The 19,570-nt window shown below is 46.9% G+C and overlaps 1 protein-coding gene across 4 annotated transcripts in view; it reads left to right on the top strand.

Annotated features, from left to right (window-relative positions):
• The window catches only part of LOC119449417 (tuberin-like), a 138,474-nt gene that overhangs the window by 55,403 nt on the left and 63,501 nt on the right, over positions 1–19,570 (top strand). For all 4 annotated transcript variants that reach the window (XM_049665190.1, XM_037712585.2, XM_049665189.1 and 1 more), the window contains 3 exons: positions 4,667–4,899; positions 8,083–8,179; positions 12,018–12,140. In XM_049665190.1, coding sequence (XP_049521147.1) covers positions 4,667–4,899; positions 8,083–8,179; positions 12,018–12,140 — 453 coding nt within the window. The remainder of the gene's footprint in view (positions 1–4,666; positions 4,900–8,082; positions 8,180–12,017; positions 12,141–19,570) is intronic.

Raw genomic sequence — 19,570 nt, 5'->3', positions numbered from 1 at the left:
AGGTGTTGCCGGGACAAAATTTTGCCGAAACCGTTCCTAGCAGTTTGCTACTCATCGAGTTGCTCAACGGTGATTGCCCCTAAAGATTAAGTGCACAGGATAGATTGAGGACCGTAGAAGTGGTGTGTGGGTCTGCGGTCGATCGCTGGCAGTTAGGTAAACTATAGCATGCGTTAAGTACGTCTGTGCGCTTATTGGATATAATGGGTTAAGCTCACGTGTAGGTAGAAAGCACTGAGCCTAAACTGCCTGCGCCATGCAGTCGTCATGGTCACGGTCACATATGACATCTGCACGTTGCGGAATCGCGACGACGCATGGCTTGATATGGGCGAACGTGAAATGCCCCCATGTGCACCACCATCAAGAAATTCAAGTATACTGAACCACAGTACTGAGCATAAGTCTGCAAATAAATTTTCTGTACTGCTCGCCAGCCATACTGTTGGCGCTGTAAAGAGATGTTGAACTTGCGTTTTTGCATGAAAATATCTGCATAAGAGCACTGAAAATAACCTTGCCATCTATGCAAGTAAGCCTCCCCCCCCCCCCCCTTCCCCCTCTATTTAAAAAAAAAATTCAGCTATTGGCTCTTGTGTCAAGATTCTATGCAAAGACCACAACTATTCACATCGTGCCAAAACATTTGTATTTTTATTAGCCTAATTATTCTAAATACTGCCACACCTTCCTTAACCAAATACGTGTTGTACGAAGTGCTACTATTCAAACTATTTGATTTGAAATTAGTTGACCAAATTGCTATTCGCATTGAATTGGATTCGAACCTAAAATTTAATATTTGTCCATCACTATCAGTATTAATTAACTATTTAAAACGCTGTGTACACAATTGTGTATGCCAAGAAAGTGCGTCAACAGCAATATCATTGATGAAAGTAATGGTACTTAAATTGTGTCGGATACATCTTGAAACTGTTCTGATTGGAATCGTTTTGAAAGTTTAAATAACGGGTTCAAAATGTTTTAGTAAAACATGTGGGAAGGTAGACAGTTGTGTGTACTTGCTCGGTGCGAGTATGTCGTCGTATGTAGTGGGTATATTCCTTTAATTGTTTTTAAATGTGTTGCATCAGGCATAATTTTCAAGTGTCTGGATGGGTGCTTTTCAAGCCTGTGAGATATGAAATAGCTGATGTTCTCATATGGAATGTTCCTGTAGTGAGTTTTCGCATGGAGTCCATGTTCTGTAAACTTGACAAAACCCTAAAGAATTAAAATTCTTAACCTATTCTGCAGCTGTATGCTTTTTATGATTCTGAATATGCAAGAAATGTGGTGAGAGTAAGTTTTCAGTTAACAGAATTCATTGGCGTCTGAAAGGGTTAAGGACTGACTTGGAAAGTGATTATGCCTTAGGGTCTCGGGACTGTATAACCTGACCAGACCATTCTCTGGATTTGATCCGGAGTCTCTCACTATGGTGTGCCTCATAATCATATTGGGGTGTTTGCACGCAAGACCTCAGAACTTAAATAATTCTCTGGATATACAATTTTTTACCGTGATAGCTGTTATGGGCTGCTCTGCCCACTCAATATAATGGTGCTTTTGGTAGCAGTCATCATCAATATCACCAGACACTTGAAAAATACCTGCTTTGTGCTACAACAGTGACGGGTTAAATGGCATTACAAAGTTTACACATGCTGACCACAAGGTGAGCTGGAGACCACCTTGCTACAAAAAATGATGAGGACAAATGAAGGCCTGATTAAGTACCAAAGCTATCACTGTGACTATACTAAGGATTGACAAAGGGCTTAGATCTATTGCTGCAATAAGCAGTTAAATGCTATGGAAGCTGCTTTGTCCAAGTAACATACATAAGGTAAAATCATGCTCATTTTGCCAGCATTAAGTAGTCTTCATGGGTGAATAGGATGATGGAGGAAGATGAGAGCTGAACACATGAAGATATTTATAATAGTGCAGTGGAATCTCGATGATACGATTACGGCTAATACGAATTTCCGGATGATACGAATTTTTCCGTAGTCCCGGCCGAGCCCCATTACTTTGCAACGTGCTAGAGTACGGTTGTTACGAATAGATTTTCGACCCGAGTTGGTTGATACGAATAAACGCCGCCCCACTGACAGCCGCGAAAGAGAACGGCGCGCAGTCACGCGCTTTCTCCCTTTCTCTTTTGGTACGGAGGCGCGGACGCGACGCCGGACAGCGCAGAGGCCGCGACTGGGCGCGAAGAGTTTGAAGCGGTGGCGCTTTTGTTGCTTTTGAGCTTTTCCTCCTTTTCGGCGGCCGCCCATCGGATGGAGTGGCTGCTGTGCTTTGGGCCGCGTTCTTTGCGTTTGCGCCATTTTGCCTAGTCGCAGCGAGCTATGTTGACCGAGATACGATCGCGGCTGATTCGCGCGGCGGTACGCCGAGGCAGGGGAGCCTCCGTTGGCGCGTCTTCCGTCGACTGCGTTATCGGTGCCGATGACACAGGGCGATCGTCGGTTTCGCTGCTGGAGTCACACGGTGCAAGATAGCGCGGCCCGTAATCCACGGTGCAAGGTAGCGCGGCACGTTCATTCAGTTGGGTGCTCCTCCGCTTCTCCCGCTAATCGCCGTATTTTTCTTGCCGTAGGAGGCTTGCGCTTCCGTATTCCGAAGGCGTGCTTCGTCCAAAATTTCTTCTCCGACGAGCGACGATCCATCACTAACCTGGGAGCTCTCAGTAATCCGAATTCGGCGTGTCAAGTGAAGATGCCAGCGTGGTTTACGAAGCAGACAACTGCGGTTGCCATCTTGCCCCTGCCACAGCAGCAACCAATGGAGAGACGCCTTTCAGCACGGCAGCCAATCGGAGGCCCGCTTTCATCGGAGGGCCCGTGTGACTACCTATTGCAGACCCGCGCTTCTTTTGAGTTTGCGCGTTTGTTACAAGATGGCGACGACGGACGAATTGAGAAGCGGAACGGCGAAACTTTGAGCTTTCGAACGATACCGAGATGGCGGCGCTCGGTGGCGGGAAATACGAGATATGTCTCCGTGAATTGCGGTGATCTGGCGCGATTTAAAGCTGTTTTCTCGCCCTGCGCACTGACGAATAAATATTTTTCAGCCACTTTTAGTGCGTTTTCAGCCAAACCATTTTTATACAGCGTAGATTAGGCGTTGCAGATACCGAAATGCGTGGTTTTCAAAAATCAATTTTTCTCGCGATTTTCGCGATCTGATCCCCTCATCCCCCCATAATTTGTATAGTTTTAATTGTGTTTCGATGATACGAATTTCGGCTAATACGAATATTTTTCATGACCCCATGAGATTCGTATCATCGAGATTCTACAGTATTCAAATACCCGAAACACTCACAATTGGCATAATTAACTGTAAAAGATGGAACAATTGAAGGCCGGGTCAAGACAAAACTAGTTCAGACATTATGCGATAATTGACCTGGAACCTAGTTGGAGTATCTGCGAATGCCAGATTGAAGATTGAAACCCATGCTGAAGGGCTGAGTGAAGTGGAACGAGCAATAACTTCATGTTGTGTGCTCACCTTGGTAAATGACTAGAGGCTGCAAAGAGTCAGAGTTCGCCATTAAAGAAGTGTTTCTAGAGCGCAGCTCCTTAGGCGCCCGTTCCTGCGGCGAGCGTTGGCGTTGTCCCTCGTAACCGAGTGAACAAGCGCAGTGAAAGATGAAAGCGAACGCAGAGCGTAGCGGGAGATGAAAGACGGTGATAGCGAACAGAGCATGAGGAGGAAAGCGGAAGAGGAGGGTTCAGCGGAACCATGAGGCGGTGAGTGCAGGAGGAGGGCATGGCAAAAGCGTGAGAAGAAAAGCATAGTGCCGTGCAAGACGGGCTCTGCCAGCGCTTTATAGAATATCTGCTCTGCAGCGACGATGGCTACGAGATGTCACTAGAGTAGCGCAGCATCGTCTGGGATGTCTGTCTGTGGCGGCTGCTGTGAATCACGTCCACGCGTAACTGACTTGCTACTTCTCACAATTACCGATTAGCAAGGCAGTCGCGCCACACTTCGCTCCGTTTCCAACTTGCTGAACGAGAGAGATTGTCTCCACCAGCCAATGTATTGTGAAATGAAAACACGTATAAAGCTGCGCTCAAATTTTGCATTAGGGAGCATCGTAATTGTTGCTGAATTTTTTAGAGCGCAGCTCTTGGGCACCCATTCCTGCGGCGAGCGTCAGCATCGGCGGCGATGGCATAATTGAGTGAACGAGCACAGTGAAAGATGAAAGCCAATGTGGATCGCAATGGGGGATGAAATGTGTGAGGAGGAAAGGGGAGAGGAGGGTGCAGTGGAACCATGAGACGACAAACAGAGGAGGGTATAGTGAAAGCGTGACAAGAAAAGCATAGTGCGGCGACGATGGCTACAAGATGGCGCCAGAGTAGTGCGCGCCGTTTGGTAGCTTTGTTGGCAGCTACTGCTGTGAATCGCGTCCATGCGTCGCTTATGCACTAGCTCTCAATCTCCAGATTAGCGAGGCAGTCATGCTACACTTTGGTCCGTTTGCAACGTGCCGCATGAGGCAGATTGTCCGCGCCAGCCAATACATCACGAAATGAAAACACATGTACACCTGTGCTGAGATTTCGCATTAGGGAGTATTGTAATCGTTGGTGAATTTTTTGTTCAGCAGTTGCTGTTTTCTGTGATGCAGGCACATGTGTGTGATGGACAGCCCACAGTGGCAGTGTCGGTGCTGCAACTACTGTCTCAGCACCTGCACCAGCAATGCCGGGACGGGAGCCCACCGGCTGAGCTGGCTCCGCTTCGGTTGCAGCTGGTTCAGACGTTGGTGGCACTGCGCACGAGCCCCCTCTATCAGGTGGGCCTGTGCGATACTGCCACGGGACAGGTGACCTTCAGCCGACAGCTCACCTGCACCTTCAGGTGGGCATGGTGGCTGCCAGTTGCCCAGGCACTGAGCATGTTCACGTAGTGTATTGCCGGCCATAGCTGGTTGAAATGGGCAAAGCTGGCTGAAATGCATAACCAACTCGTCCAAATCACTACTTTGGCGGGCTGAAAAGGCAATTTTTGCTATCATTCTAAAATTGATAATGTTCACTGGAGCAAGTTCTATTATTCATTTCATCAGTATTTTGTGTTCAGTAAGGAACATCTAACAGATGGCTATGGAATGCAGCCAGCCACTCTGAACAGTTTTCTTTCACCACATGTGATCATGACGAACAATGCATCCTTGGCCACTTGGACTTCTTACTATAGATACCTGCAAGTTATGTTTTCATGATGCGGGCCACCAATGCCTGTATTGCACTACCTGATGCTACAACACCAGTTTTTCACAAATATAATGCACCCATGACTACACAGCTTAGGAAAAAACATACATAATACAGTCGAACCTTTGTTGTGGAGTGCACTTACATCTAGTGCATCTGGCACTCATTTCTCTTTGTCCAGCTCTCTCGAATCATGCAACCTCAAAAACAGCTATACTGTAAATGTTCATGAAGGGGGAAGAGGGGCAGTAAACATTTTATTTAGTATCTCCGGACAAGTATTATTCCAGCCATTTTTTTTAATCGACTGAAAAAATTTTGTTGTGCTTTCAGTGTTCATTATCAGTGACTACCACTATTGCATCTGAGTGAAGTTGTCTTTTGCTGTGTATGTATCATAGAGAATTAGAAAATTGTCGAAGTGTGCAATAAGTGTTGCTGTCTAAACAACTCCTGCGAATGCCATGTCAGACTAAATTAGAAATAGACAATACACATTTCTAAATACTGACAGTACTCGTTTGAACCTTTTCATGTAGCACCAATCATCACACCATCAATTTGCCAGTTCCAAATTATACTTTGTTTTGCCGTCTGTCCATTTGAATATAGTATTACAGCTTCTTTAGTGAGTGTGTACAATTCTCTACACAAATTGTTTTTGCCAGTTCCACTGCAAAATCCTGGGCATTGAGCTTCAGCTAAATTGAACCCTTTTATACAGTTGCTGAACAATAATTCGTACCCGGCAGGCACCACCAAATCGTCTGAATAATCACGAGTTCTAAATACTGGATTTGTCAGAAAATAAGTTACTTTATTTCACTAAGTGGTCAGAAAAGGTGTGCCGTATTCTTGGATCGTCACTTTCGGGGATACCTTCAGTTTCGTGTGACTAGTGCAAAACGCATCGGCGTCTGTTAGCAACAGCATTCTTGGCACAGAGCCAAGCATGCTATCTTATCACAGTGCGGAAACGCCGCCGCCGCGGACTCGTCTGGTGCTAGTCAAGCGTTTGCGAAAATGAAAGTATCTTTGAAAGGGATAGTCTGAGAATATGGTCGAAGTTTGGCAACATGTTGCTATGCACACATACGTTTGACTTTGGCCTAGATAATCCGTGAACGTGATTTCCCAGCAATGATGCCTTTTAGGCTATTCTTCACATTTCTTGCACTTCGTCAGTGGTCAGAGCGATTGATCGACCCATGCTATCAATAGGATCAGCCGTCCATGAACAATGGATGATAAGAGCGGAAGACAACTTGCATGACAAATCATGCAAATTGCTAATGCAGCCTTTACGACTTATTGGCTTGGCTTGTCCTGTGGTTTGGGCTTGGTCGGTGACTAAATCGACTAGGCTTCACTAGTTTAGGTTTTAAGGAGGTGCCGGCGACATGACCAGCAGCCATTCAGTTTACGTATCAATTTCTGCTCAACTCGATGACCAAATATAAGCACACAGCCATGCAGTTGGAGTCTGAATTATCGCACGACGTGCTTTAATGTGTCCAAAATTTGGGACGTCCTTATACATCATATCTACGGGGCCAGTGGCGGTGCTGCAGAGCTGTTCAATTATCAGTACCCATATTATCGGTTGGCAACTGTACTTAATTTGGCTCTATTTAACTTCAGTGGGCTGAGTATTACTACAAACAATCACTTTGCTGAAGGCACTACCATGTTTGACGGGTGTTTAATGAGCCACCTTTTCTCAACACTGGTGAATGAATAGTTATTTTCTCTTAATGCCTGCAGCCAATAATTGACTTCTGCATGTGCATTGACATGGTGATCTAATGCTTTCTATAAAAGAATGCAACATGTGTGACTGCACTGTAAATTGATATTTAGTTACAGTCAACAACCGATTTTTCAGATGCCCGATAATTCAGATGCCTTCACGGCACTGCCACATACCCTATAGAGCCAATGTATAAGAACATTTGAAATTTCATATGCAAAAAACCTCGCCATCTGATTTTCCGGGCTTTTTGCCGTGACCACAGGTCCTCAACGGCATTAATTGAAGCCAGCACCGGTGTTGTTTTGATTCTTGCAGCCTCGAACCGGCGCTCTCAGCACACCGATCTGCTGGTAGACAGCCAGCACCGCGGCAACGCTAGGCCTAGCTGCTTCGACATTTGCTACCAAGCTTTTTGCTGTTCGGTGCTGTGTTCTTCATTGAAACAGTTCGCCGCTGTCAGCCATGGCACCGACTCCAACTTTATAATCCTCGCCGATGCTTTAGTAGCGCGGAAAGCACCACGCGTTGCATAATATGCCAGTACCCAAAAGTCAGCTTCGCCGCAATACAGCAGTGTTATGCGGTAAAGCATACCAAGAGTAGAAAGGGGCCACTGTCACGGGACACAATATGCAGTATGTATTCCTTAATTATACACGCTTGCACTCGCCGTCTCCTGTCAAAGTATGAGCACCAATGCATCTAATAAGTGGCCCTCTAATAAGGGCAGGCCTTCAGGGCTATTTCCGATGTGCCTGTGGCGATTTGAGCCCTTGGGGGCAGCAAAAGGCATGCATTCATTTCTTCAGACTGCCCAATATATCGGACGTTTTCGCGGCCCCAGGGAGTCTGAAAAATTGGACGTTGACTGTACTGTGCAATTATGAGAACCCAGTAGAAGGTGCACAAAGCATCATCCTATTATCTTGACTCTCCTTGAGTGGAAGCTGTCCTGCATCTTTTTTGATGCATTTATTGACAGGCCTTCGTAATTTATGACTGACAGGGATAGACCAGCTGTTTCTTTTATACTATACTCTTTCGTCTTAGTACTGGGTGTGTGTGCCTTTGCAGGGAAGGCTCTCCATGTGCCAGCTCAGGAAGTTCAGCAAGTGTGCAGCAGCTCTGTTTCCGAGAGCCCCTGGATGCCCTGCTGTGCTGCCTACGAGAGGTGGGCACCTCCGTGACGGTCTGCGTGGTGGTTATTTTATGCAATTTTAGGAAACACCTGTGTGGTGTGCATTGACCAAGCATGGAGATAAGGGCTAGAGTAGATGACATTCTGGAGACTGACAGATGCAGAGATTTCTGGCTTCCTTGGATCATGGTGCGTCAGAGTGTGCACAGGTTCCTGAAACCCTTCAAAACACTTGAAATTCAAGTCCTGGAATTGTTTAGCGCCCTTGAAAACCCTTGATTTATTTGGATAATATAGAAAAAGCCTGATTATGCAACCCACTTTTCATGGTGGGTGAGTGTGGTCACAGTAAACACTGCAACGAAACAATGCCAGGGATGTTACTGCTGCACCAAGTGCGCTGAACTGTGCTCAGAGACGAACCCTGGTACGTCCTGCTCCATTTTAGCTAAATCTGATAAATCTGCTCCTACCATGGCTGAAAGAGTGAACTAACCCCTGTATTCAGAAATGCCTCTTAAGTTGAAGTCCATGCTTGACTTGGTTAAAGTGACTCCTGGCATGAATGGGCCCAGGGCGCTCATTGCGTTTCCTCCGGCGAGTTCACGGCAGGCGTCGTTTAAATTAAGTCAAGTATGGACTTTAACTTAAGATGCACCCGCCGTGGTTGCTCAGTGGCTATGGTGTTGGGCTGCTGAGCACGAGGTCGTGGGATCGAATCCCGGCCACGGCAGCCGCATTTTGATGGGGGCGAAATGCGAAAACACGCGTGTACTTAGATTTAGGTGCACGTTAAAGAACCCCAGGTGGTCCAAATTTCAGGAGTCCCCCACTACGGTGTGCCTCATAATCAGATCGTGGTTTTGGCACATAAAAACCCCATAAATTAATTTAACTTAAGATGCATTTCTGAATACGGGGGTAAGTCCTCAAATGCCATTCCTCCGCACCACCGAAAGCGACATGATGTGGGCCAGTCGCTGCATTGACTGAGTGGTGGACCGAGCCAAGCCTGGATTGTGCCGCTGTTTCTTCCGTGCTTCTGTGGGCCATTGTGTAGAGAGGTTCTGCATTTTTCTTTTTCAATTCCTTGAACCGCCACATGCCACTTGCTTAGGTAATGGAACAACGTCGCTTCTGATTGCTTTTCAGGTGGCAGCAATCGAATGTGCTGGTGCTACGCTTTTAACAACTTTAAGAATTTAAGAACAAATTTGAGAATTTTACTGAGCTATCAAGGCCAAAATACGAAAAAAAAAGTACTTTGAAATACATGACATCATACTGACATGCCGGCACTTGGATATCGACGTGAAATAGTTTAAATGGAACTGTGACCTTCATTATCTCTTCTAATAATACACTTATTACCGCAAAATTGAAGAAAATAGAGTGAGGGAAAAATAGTCTATCAGACAAAACTTATTTAGTTCTCTTAAGTGCCCTTTTAATGTTGGTTAACTTGCATGGTTTCACACAGCACACCCGGCAGTATTTAGTGTACGCTTGCCAATGTTGCGTGCTTCATTGAATCGCTTACATTGTTTCTAGTTCTTATGAGGAAATTATTATGTTCACTAAAGAGAGCACTAAACTAAATTTCGTTTCTCTGTGCGTGCTTATCTGAAAGATGATTTTTCCTGCTCCAGTGGCTGCTACAAAATGCTGAATGGCATTCCCACCACTGCCTGTGCTCATTTTCTTGGTTGGCAAAGCAAAACTTCCCAGTTTTTGCCATAATAAGCTGTGTCACTTTAGGAGAGGTTTGTGTCGGGACTCCCGCCTATGAATGCAAAACTAGCCCACGTAATTTTAGTTTTGATCATCAATATCTCTCAACAGAAGCACCCTAGAACAATCAAAGAAATTGGAATTGTCTTCGAATATGATCTCACAAGTTCTTAAAGGGGCCCTGAAACACTTTTTGAACATAGTAAGGAAACGTTGCCAATCCGTTAACGAGGCTCATGTGAACATCTGAGCCAAATAGTATTGCACGGCATGCTGCAGGTAATTTACAATATCGAGTCAGAAGCAGTGAAAAATTACTTGCTGTCTCCTTCACAATGTTGTCATGCAGTGTCATCACAAGCAGCGAAGCCCACAACAGCAATTGGGTGATTTCGGGATCGCGAGAACATTCTCAGTAATACAATTATTGCTCATTTGAGTTAAATAAATGATAAATATATACATATGCGATCTCAAAAAGACAGAAATACCATTTCATTTTTGCTCTGCTGGTCTACACATGACAGTTGTGCATTGCTGCATCTGCTGTGCATGGCCTCTGAGACAAGTGTAGCGTAGATACTGTGGCAGCCACGAGTCGTCTTGCCACCGGGCGTTCTATCTTTGGGCGGGGCCAGTGGGGCATTGCTCCCATGCACCTCCTTGCTGTCTCCCCTGTGTAGCTTCCAGATCGCTTATTGAAATGGGAGAGAGAAAGCTGCTTGTCGGTCCAGTAACTATATCTAACTTCATTTTTGCTTGAAGGATTTGAAAAAGCTTTGTGGCAGGAGATTTGCAAGTTGACGTAATTTGATAGTGATGTCATCCCATGATTAATTAGAAAAGTGTTTCAGGGCCCCTCTAATTTAAACCTATGTCATAACTCGTGAAATTTAAAAAGTTTACAGTGTTTTAATCAAACTGAAAATTTCGTCTTTAAATGACTAGTACAATATGACGATAAATAATGATGGGGCAGTGATCACATGAAAATAAAAAAATTACCACATTCATATAAGGTGGCAGTGAGGGGCAAATGAGTGCCTATTACATGAGCTTCTGCTGTATTATCAACATAGCTTTTTGTTTTATGGATAGCTCCGTCTTACAGGACACATTTATACTTAATAGCTGTGAGATCATGCTAAACAATATTTCTAATGTCGCCAGGTAGCCTGTCCAAGTGCTTCCTCCTGCTTTTCTGAGCCACCTGAGTGCATTTTCAGCTCATTTTCGTACACCACTGCTTGTTTCATTGCAGTTCATTGTGAGGACTGTGACGAAGCAGTGGTCTCATTGGTGTTTTCATTGAGGTTATAAAAAAAGCAACAACTTACTGCTTTCGCATAGCTTGCCCATTGTAAAAGTTCCATATATGTTTTGCAATTGCTTTCATAAAGCTGCTCTGAAAGCCCATTTTACTGCTCTGAAACACATTTGGCCGCTTCTAAAACTGCTACGGAAGAGCATGGGTCAGTAACGTCACTGCAATGCTTCTAAAATTTAAAGCTGGTGCTACAATACACACATTACGCTTGGTATAACTAGCACAAAACTGTAAATCTCCACAGCGGATGAGAAAGAAAGAGGTGCTGGTTTCCCTCTCGTGCTTTCTTAGCCGTTTTGTCCCATTGTTAGTTTCAATTCCTGTTGTACCCCCCCGTCCTCTAGTCGCTTTGCTTTTTTTCATGCTCCTTGTCAGGAGGGATAAGCTATATTCACTGTACCATGAATGTAATGCATATATTAGCAAAGAAGTGAGAAGTGCAATAAAAATGTAGCATGTTGTGTGCCACGTTATTCTTGAAAATTCCTTTAAAGGGCCTTTAAAAGTCCTTGAATTTTTGTTGTGGAAGCCTTTACAAACTCTGTGCGTGGTCTTTCTTGCTTCAATGGTTCATCTGGTTAGCATTGATAATGAGTGTGGATATGGCTTATTAAATAGGTGTAAGGGTCTTAGGTTCTTAACACTTGGCCACCCCCCCAGATTCTAGCTGCATTAATAACCTTACCTCGAGAGCCCTGAATGTCTGCTGCCACATGCTCCACATTTACTTGTTTGTAATGTTTGTCATCACAAAAATAGTGAGGTAAAACACAAGGCACTGTGTATCAATGGCTGTCGTTCCTTGCCGTGCAGGAGACTGATGGGTCTGTGCTGAGCACACTGCTTCGAGGGCTTCCAGGCCTGCTGCGGGATCGGGCTGTGGTGTTATGTGGGCAGCTTTCCCTGCGCCGTCTCTCCAGTTGGCTTATCAGCCATGTGAGTATCAAAAGAGAACTAACTTGGGTGGGTTGGTCCATGTAGCTAATAAGGTAACAGCATATGGGACAGGAAAAATGGAAGGAAACAGAGAAAGCACTGACTGTCAACCAAATTTATTGTGCTCAAGGCACTGTATTGTGCATAAGGAGAAAAAGGGGCGAGAAGGAGACAAGCATGTAAAATACACAGAAAATAATTGGTGCCACTTGTACACGTGAAAGAAATTTGGTTTCTATGGAGTGTAGTGACACCAATGGCACATTAAAGCATGTGTCTCCTTTCCTGAGGAGAATTCAAAATCTTCATACAGTTTGTCTACACACTGGTCCTAATAACCTTTATATTGTAGCACTCTTCAATGAAGCGCACTAAACAAACTGGTTTATTGTAGGCGAACTTGTGCCCGGAAACTTAAGACTAAAACACAGTCACACAATTGGCAAGCAGAGTTAACAGCGTCCCGTTCTACAGTCAGCCACGTCCGAAGATCGAGCACACGCACAGCCGCGTTTGCGTGCACGAGAGACACGCGCTGTCTCGCCATGCGCAAGGCGTTGCTGGCACTCTTCTAACGGCGGTGCGATGAGACGCCTGGAAGGATACTTCGCGTAGAGAGATCTCTGCGGCATTACTCCCCCTCCGAAAACGCATCGTCCCGATGCGCGTGAAGGAAATTTCATATACAGAAGTGTTTTCATTGTCTGTCGAAGTACGGCTTCATGCGGACTACATGTATGGCCTCTGCAAAGTTGTGGCGCTTGTCTATGAGGAATGACTTCATAATTCAGGTCACCTACTCGGCGATTAACTTCGTAAGGACCAAAGTATCGGCGAAGGAGTTTTTCGGATAGGCCGCGACGACACACTGGTGTCCATACCCACACTTTATCGCCTGGCTGGTACAGAACATCTCTGTGGCGCAGGTTGTAGTAGCTGGCGTCCTTACGTTGCTACTGGCGTATACGGAACCGTGCCAACTGACGTGCTTCTTCAGCTCGTTGTAGGAAGTCGTCCACATCGTGTGGGTTGTTGTTGTCAGCATCTACTGGTAACATAGCATCCAGTGTGGTTGTGACTATGCAGCCATAGACCAGTTGAAATGGAGTGACCTGAGTTGTCTTTTGAACAGCCGTATTATAGGCAAAAGTAGCGTAGGGCAAAATTGCGTCCCATGTCTTATGTTCGAGATCGACATACATGGACAGCATGTCGGCCAGGGTTCGGTTCAGACGTTCCGTCAGGCCGTTTGTTTGGGGATGGTATGCTGTGCTTTTCCTGTGTCTGGTGTGCGTCATCTTCATCAAGTACTGCATCAACTCAGCTGTGAAGGCTGCTCCTCGATCCGTAATCACGACCATTGGTGTACCATGTCGCAGGACTATGTTATAAACGAAGAACTTCGCAACTTCAACTGCCGTTCCTCGTTCAAGGCAGCCAGTTTCAACATATCGTGTTAAATAGTCTGTCTCTACTACGATCCATCTCTTCGCTGTAGATGACGTTGGGAACGGCCCAAGCAGATCCATTCCAACTTGCTCAAATGGAGTCTTCGGTGGGTCTATGGGTTGGAGAAGGCTGGCCGGTTTGACGGGTGGTGTTTTGCGCCTTTGACATTCCCGGCATGTCTTCACGTAATGCTGCACCGACGCTAATAACTTAGGCCAGAAGTATCTGAGTCAAATTCTGCCGAACGTCCGGCTGACACCTAAGTGACCCGACGATGGTTCGTCATGGCAAGCTTCCAAAATTTCCGGTCGCATGGCTGATGGCACAACGAGTAAGAATTTTTCCTGGTTGTGTTCAGAGTTCCTCTTATAGAGCGCATTATCTCTGAGGCAAAATGACGATAAACCTCGCATAAACATACGCGGAACTTGAACGTCGTGCCCTTCGAGGTGCTTGATGAGTGGTAGGAGTTCTGTGTCGGCCTGTTGATGCTCAGCGATTTCCGAAGCTGTTATCACAGTAAGGAACGGGAAATCTTCGTCAGAAGGAGTAGGCTCCACTGGTCAGCGGGACAACCAGTCAGCATCATGATGTTTTCTCCCAGACCTGTATACAACCGTAATGTCGTATTCTTGGAGCCTGAGACTCCACCTCGCAAGTCGTCCAGATGGGTCCTTTAGGCTTGCCAGCCAGCAAATGGAATGGTGATCGCTGACTGCACGGAACGGCCTGCCGTAGAGGTATGGTCGGAACTTGCTGATAGCCCATATGACAGCCAAACATTCCTTTTCCGTCGCAGAGTAGTTTGTTTCAGCTTTCGAGAGGGTGCGGCTACCATTCGCTATGACTTTCTCTTCCCCGTTTTGCCATTGAACTAGAACGGCGCCGAGACCAAGATTGCTTGCGTCGGTATGGACTTCTGTGTCCGCTGTCTCGTCGAAGTGGGCGAGGATCGGTGGGGCTTGTAATCGTTCCTTTAATTCATTGAAGGCAACCCTTGCTCTGCATGCCACATGAAGGGTGCGTCTTCTTTAGTAAGTCTCGTTAGAGGTTCGGCAATTTTGGAGAAGTTTTCTACAAATCGCCTGCAATAAGTGCATAGTCCCAAAAATCGCCGGATTGCCTTCTTGTCTGTCGGCTTCGGAAATCGCGCGATGGCAACAGTCTTGTCGGGATCCGGGCCAACACCTTGTGCGCTGATTACGTGACCCAGAAAACGAAGTTCTTGGAATCCAAACTGACATTTTTCAGGTTTAATGGTCAGGCCTGCGGAGCGGATAGCTTGCAGCACTAAACGCAGCCTTTGCACATGCTGGTCGAATGTTGCAGAAAATACCACCACGTCGTCTAGGTAAACTGAGCACGATTGCCATTTGAGACCCGAGGGGACACTGTCCATCATGCGCTGGAATGTCGCCGGCACACAACAGAGGCCAAATGGAAGTGCTTTGAACTCGTACAGGCCGTCTGGGGTAACGAAAGCAGTTTTTTCACGGTCTCTTTCGTCCACTTCAATTTGCCAATAACCACTCTTGAGGTCTAATGAAGAGAAAAATTTGGCATGTCGTAGCCGATCCAAGGTGTCATCAATGCGTGGCAGGGGGTACACATCACGCTTGGTCACGCTGTTCAATTTCCGATAATCAACACAGAATCTCAGTGTATTGTCCTTTTTTCTCACAAGAACTACGGGTGACGCCCACGGGCTGTTTGATGGCTGAATGACATCGTCCTCAAGCATCTCTTGCACCTGACTCTTTATGATCTCTCGTTCAACCGGGAATACTCGGTACGGGTGTTGGTACACTGGTCTGGTTGCTTCGTCTGTTATTATGCGGTATTTAACAATCGGTGTGCGCCGTACCTTTGACGAAGTGGAGAAACATTCTGCGAAGTCGTTGATGAGCTCTTCCATCAATTCTTTCTGGGTTGGCGACAGACTTGGGCTGATTGCAACTGACGTTATGGCATCATGCGTTGTTTGTACAGCAGGCGGCGTAGATGCTAAGCTACATACATCTGTGACTGCAGTAACGCTGTGTAGAAAGGCGATGGCTGTGTTCTTTGCGACATGCTGAAATTCACTTCCGAAATTCGTCAGCAATACATCAGCACACCCATCGCGTAGCTGAACAATTCCCCGGGCTATACAAATACATTTCTTCAACAGTAGCTCGATGTTGGCATCCGCTATACCTTCCAAGTCATCGAATGCTTCACTTCTTACGTGAACCAGCATGCTGCATCGTGGTGGCACGGTTACGTCATCGTCAGTAATCCTCAAGGCAATGTGCTCTGGCTCCTCTGATGCATATCTATAGTCTGCTTTGTAAGAAAGGACGCACAGGAATTCTGCAGGTTGATTATGGCACCGTTTGCTAGAAGAAAGTCCATCCCGAGTATTACATCCTTCGAACATTCCGGTAATACACCAAAGTCAGCGACGTAAGCAAAACCTCGAATTCCAGTTCTCGCTGTGCATCTACCCAGGAGTGTAATGAGGTGCCCACCAGCTGTACGTAACTGGGGTCCACGGCATCAAAACTTTTTTCAGTTCCTTTGCGAGTGCATATCTTACGACGGAATAATCAGCACCTGTGTCCACTAAGGCATTCAGTTCGCAACCGTCTATGGTAATGCGCAAGTCTGAAGAAAGTCTCTGTTTACTCATCTTATTCACCCGTTTCTGTTCGTCGCTGCTGCTCGGCAAACTCGACGGAGGATCTTGGCTTTTTCCAATGTCAGCGGCCTCGCCTCCACAGGTCACTCGCTTTAGTTTTCCTGTCGTGGGCTCAGTGAACGACGTCCTGGTTAACTCGAGGATGGCCGTGGGCTAGGTGACCGGAAGCGTGTAGATGCTGGTGATCGTGGCTGGTGTTGGTATCGAGCCGCCGAGTCCTGTTGTCTGGACAAGTAGTCCTGAATTTCCACGGGTCTTTCACCATTACGGGGGCAAGGTGCATTCATCGTAAAGCCGCGAAGACCTGCCCTGCGATATGGGCACATTCTATAAAGGTGTCCAGCTTCTCCGCAGTGGAAACAGAGTGGCGTCCGGTCAGGTGCACGCCACACGTCGCTTTTTCGTGGCCTCAGCTCTGCCAGAAGGGGATCATTGCGCGGAGTAAGCTGGCGGCTGCTGGGAGCTGGGAATGGAACATTATGCACGGATGGCTGGCATAACACATCAGCGTACGTCGGCATGCGACGTACCGGTGGCGCTTGTTCGAGATGCACAGGCGGTGCCTCAAATCCTGGCTGCAGAATGGCATGCCGAACTTCATCGCGAATGACGGCGGCGAGAGTTGAAACTGTCGGCGTGGCTTGCGATGGCTGCTGCTTTCGAAGCTCTTCCTTTACGATAGAACGCACCAGTTCTATTAGCGCTTCGGTGTTGCTGCCTGGGCTTGCTGACAGGAGGTCGGCTGGTGCACTGCTGACATCACGATTGTAGTGATGGGCACGCTGCTGCAGTGCCTTTTCTATGGTCGTCGCCTCGGTGCGAAACTCAGCAACACTGCATAGTGGGTTGCGAACGAGTTCTGCAAACAGCTCTTGCTTAACGCCACGCATCAGATGGCGTAGTTTCTTATCTTCGGTCATGTTTGGGTCCGCACACTTGAAGAGGCGGGACATGTCCTCGATGGACATGCCAACACTTTCGTTAGTGCGCTGGTTTCTGGCTTGTAGGGCGTTCTCTGCCTTCTCTCGCCGATCGGTGCTGGCATACGTGGCAAGCAACTGTCGCCGAAATTCCTGCCACGAAGACAACGCTGCTTCATGGTTCACATACCATGTCCTCGCTGACTCTTCTAACGCGAAGTACACGTTGCGAAGCTTCCGTGCCTCGTCCCATTCATTGAAATCTGCGACTCGCTCGAAATGTTCTAACCAATCTTCCACATCTTCGAACGCGTCGCCATGGAAGGACTTAGGCGTACGTGGTGGGAACACGATGAGCGGCGACGATGCTACTGAGCTGGTCATGGTTGTGCCGTCGCTGGTAACTGTTGCCTGCAATGCGGCAGCAGCAGGAAGTGGTCCGAACTCAGGCGGTTCTCCTCGGAGGTGGCGGCTTGTGCGCTGGTGTACTGGAGACAGCTCTCCGGGTTCCAATCGCCGAGGGTCAGGGCTCCGCTCTCTTGCGCACTGGGGACTTCCAATCATACCCCGCACCTCCACCAGAAATGTAGCACTCTTCAATGAAGCGCACTAAACAAACTGGTTTATTGTGGGCGAACTTGTGCCCGGAAATTTAAGACTAAAACACAGTCACACAATTGGCAAGCAGAGTTAACAGCCTCCCGTTCCACAGTCAGCCACGTCCGAAGATCGAGCACACGCGCAGCCGCGTTCGCGTGCACGAGAGACACGCGCTGTCTCGCCATGCGCAAGGCGTTGCTGGCGCTCTTCTAACGGCGGTGCGATGAGACGCCTGGAAGGATACTTCGCGTGGAGAGATCTCTGCGGCAATATCTTCATTTGTGCATAATAAAATTTGGTTGACAGTTCGCACTTTGTCCGTTTCCTTCCATTTGCCCTGCCCGATGCATTGTTCTCTATCAAGTGGGCAAGGTATTTGAGAATACAGTCAACGACCGATTTTCTGGACGCCCGATTTTTTGGACATGTCAGATTATTCATGGCATTTCCATAATCCATGGCATGGATAATTCATGGCACATTAATGCCATAGTGTCAATGTATAAGAATGTCTGAAATTTCGGATGCAAAAAACCTTCGCTGTCTGATTTTCCAGACATTTTGCCATGACCGCATTTTGCCATGACCGCTGGCCCGAAACGGCATCATAGCCACCACTGCCACTATTTTGATTATCTTGCCTCCTCAAACCGGCGCGCACGCAGATCCACTGGCAGCCTTAGCCACCACTGCAGCAACGCTAGGCCGAGCTACTTCGACGTTCGCTACCAAGTTTCTTTCAGTTCGGTGCCATGTTTTATGGCACTGAACTGAAAACAATTCGCCGCTCATAGCAGTGGTGCCAACTCCGCCTTTGTAATCCTCGCCAGTGTCTTGGAAACTCGAAAAGCACAGTACGTTGCATAATGCCGGATCCCAGAAGTCAGCTTCGCTTCAATACAACAGTGTTACACAGTGAAGCCTATGTTAAGTATTGTGAAGCATACTAAAAGTGGGAAGGGGCAATTCCCACCCGACACTTTATGCATTCCTTAATTATACATGCATGCACCCACCATCTTCTATCACAGTACGAGCCCTGATATGCCTAATAAGTGTACTGGCAGGCTTTCAGAGCTATTTTGGACGTTCCAATGGCGATTTGAGCCCTTGGAGAAAAGCATGCATTCGTTTTTTTCGGACTGCCCAATTTTCCGGACGTTTTCGAGGCCACTAGAGTCTGAAACATCGGACGTTGAATGTATATTAACTGTAAGAATAGCAACAATACTTCAGTCATGAATCAAAATACAGTTAAACCTCGACATAACAAACTTCAACATAATGAAATTTCCTATATACTTTGAACCTTAGTAACCACAATTTTAATACAGTTGTCAGGTTTATTAGACCTAACTCGCGCTTCCCGCGCTTTACAACTCCCACACCGCTGCCATTTCTGTTGCTGTTTGAGCAAATTGGTCAGTGGCTTAGCAGTGAGGGAAAATTGTGGAAGAAAGTTCCTGTAATATACGACCAGGCCAAGAAATGCCTGCAGTTTCTTGATGTTGGATGGTCATGGGTACTCTGTCACCGCACGCACCTTCTCTGGGTCTGGTAAGCAATCTCCTAGAGAAACAACATGGTGAGGGACTGTGTGCACAGCTGTACTTTGGCAGGATTAATTGTAATCCCCGCATCCTGCGCTCTAGGACTTCGCAGACATGTACCAGGTGGTCTTCTATAGTTGGAGAGTACACCAAGGCTTCATCGAGAAACGCCATGGCAAATTTGTGGTTTACGCCATCGAGAGCCTTGTCCATTAAAGCCTGGAATGTGGC

Source organism: Dermacentor silvarum, chromosome 4 (assembly GCF_013339745.2).
Source record: "Dermacentor silvarum isolate Dsil-2018 chromosome 4, BIME_Dsil_1.4, whole genome shotgun sequence".
Lineage (NCBI taxonomy): Eukaryota > Metazoa > Arthropoda > Arachnida > Ixodida > Ixodidae > Dermacentor > Dermacentor silvarum.
Note: the sequence above shows the minus strand (reverse complement) of the source record. Positions and strands in the feature narration are given on the sequence as shown.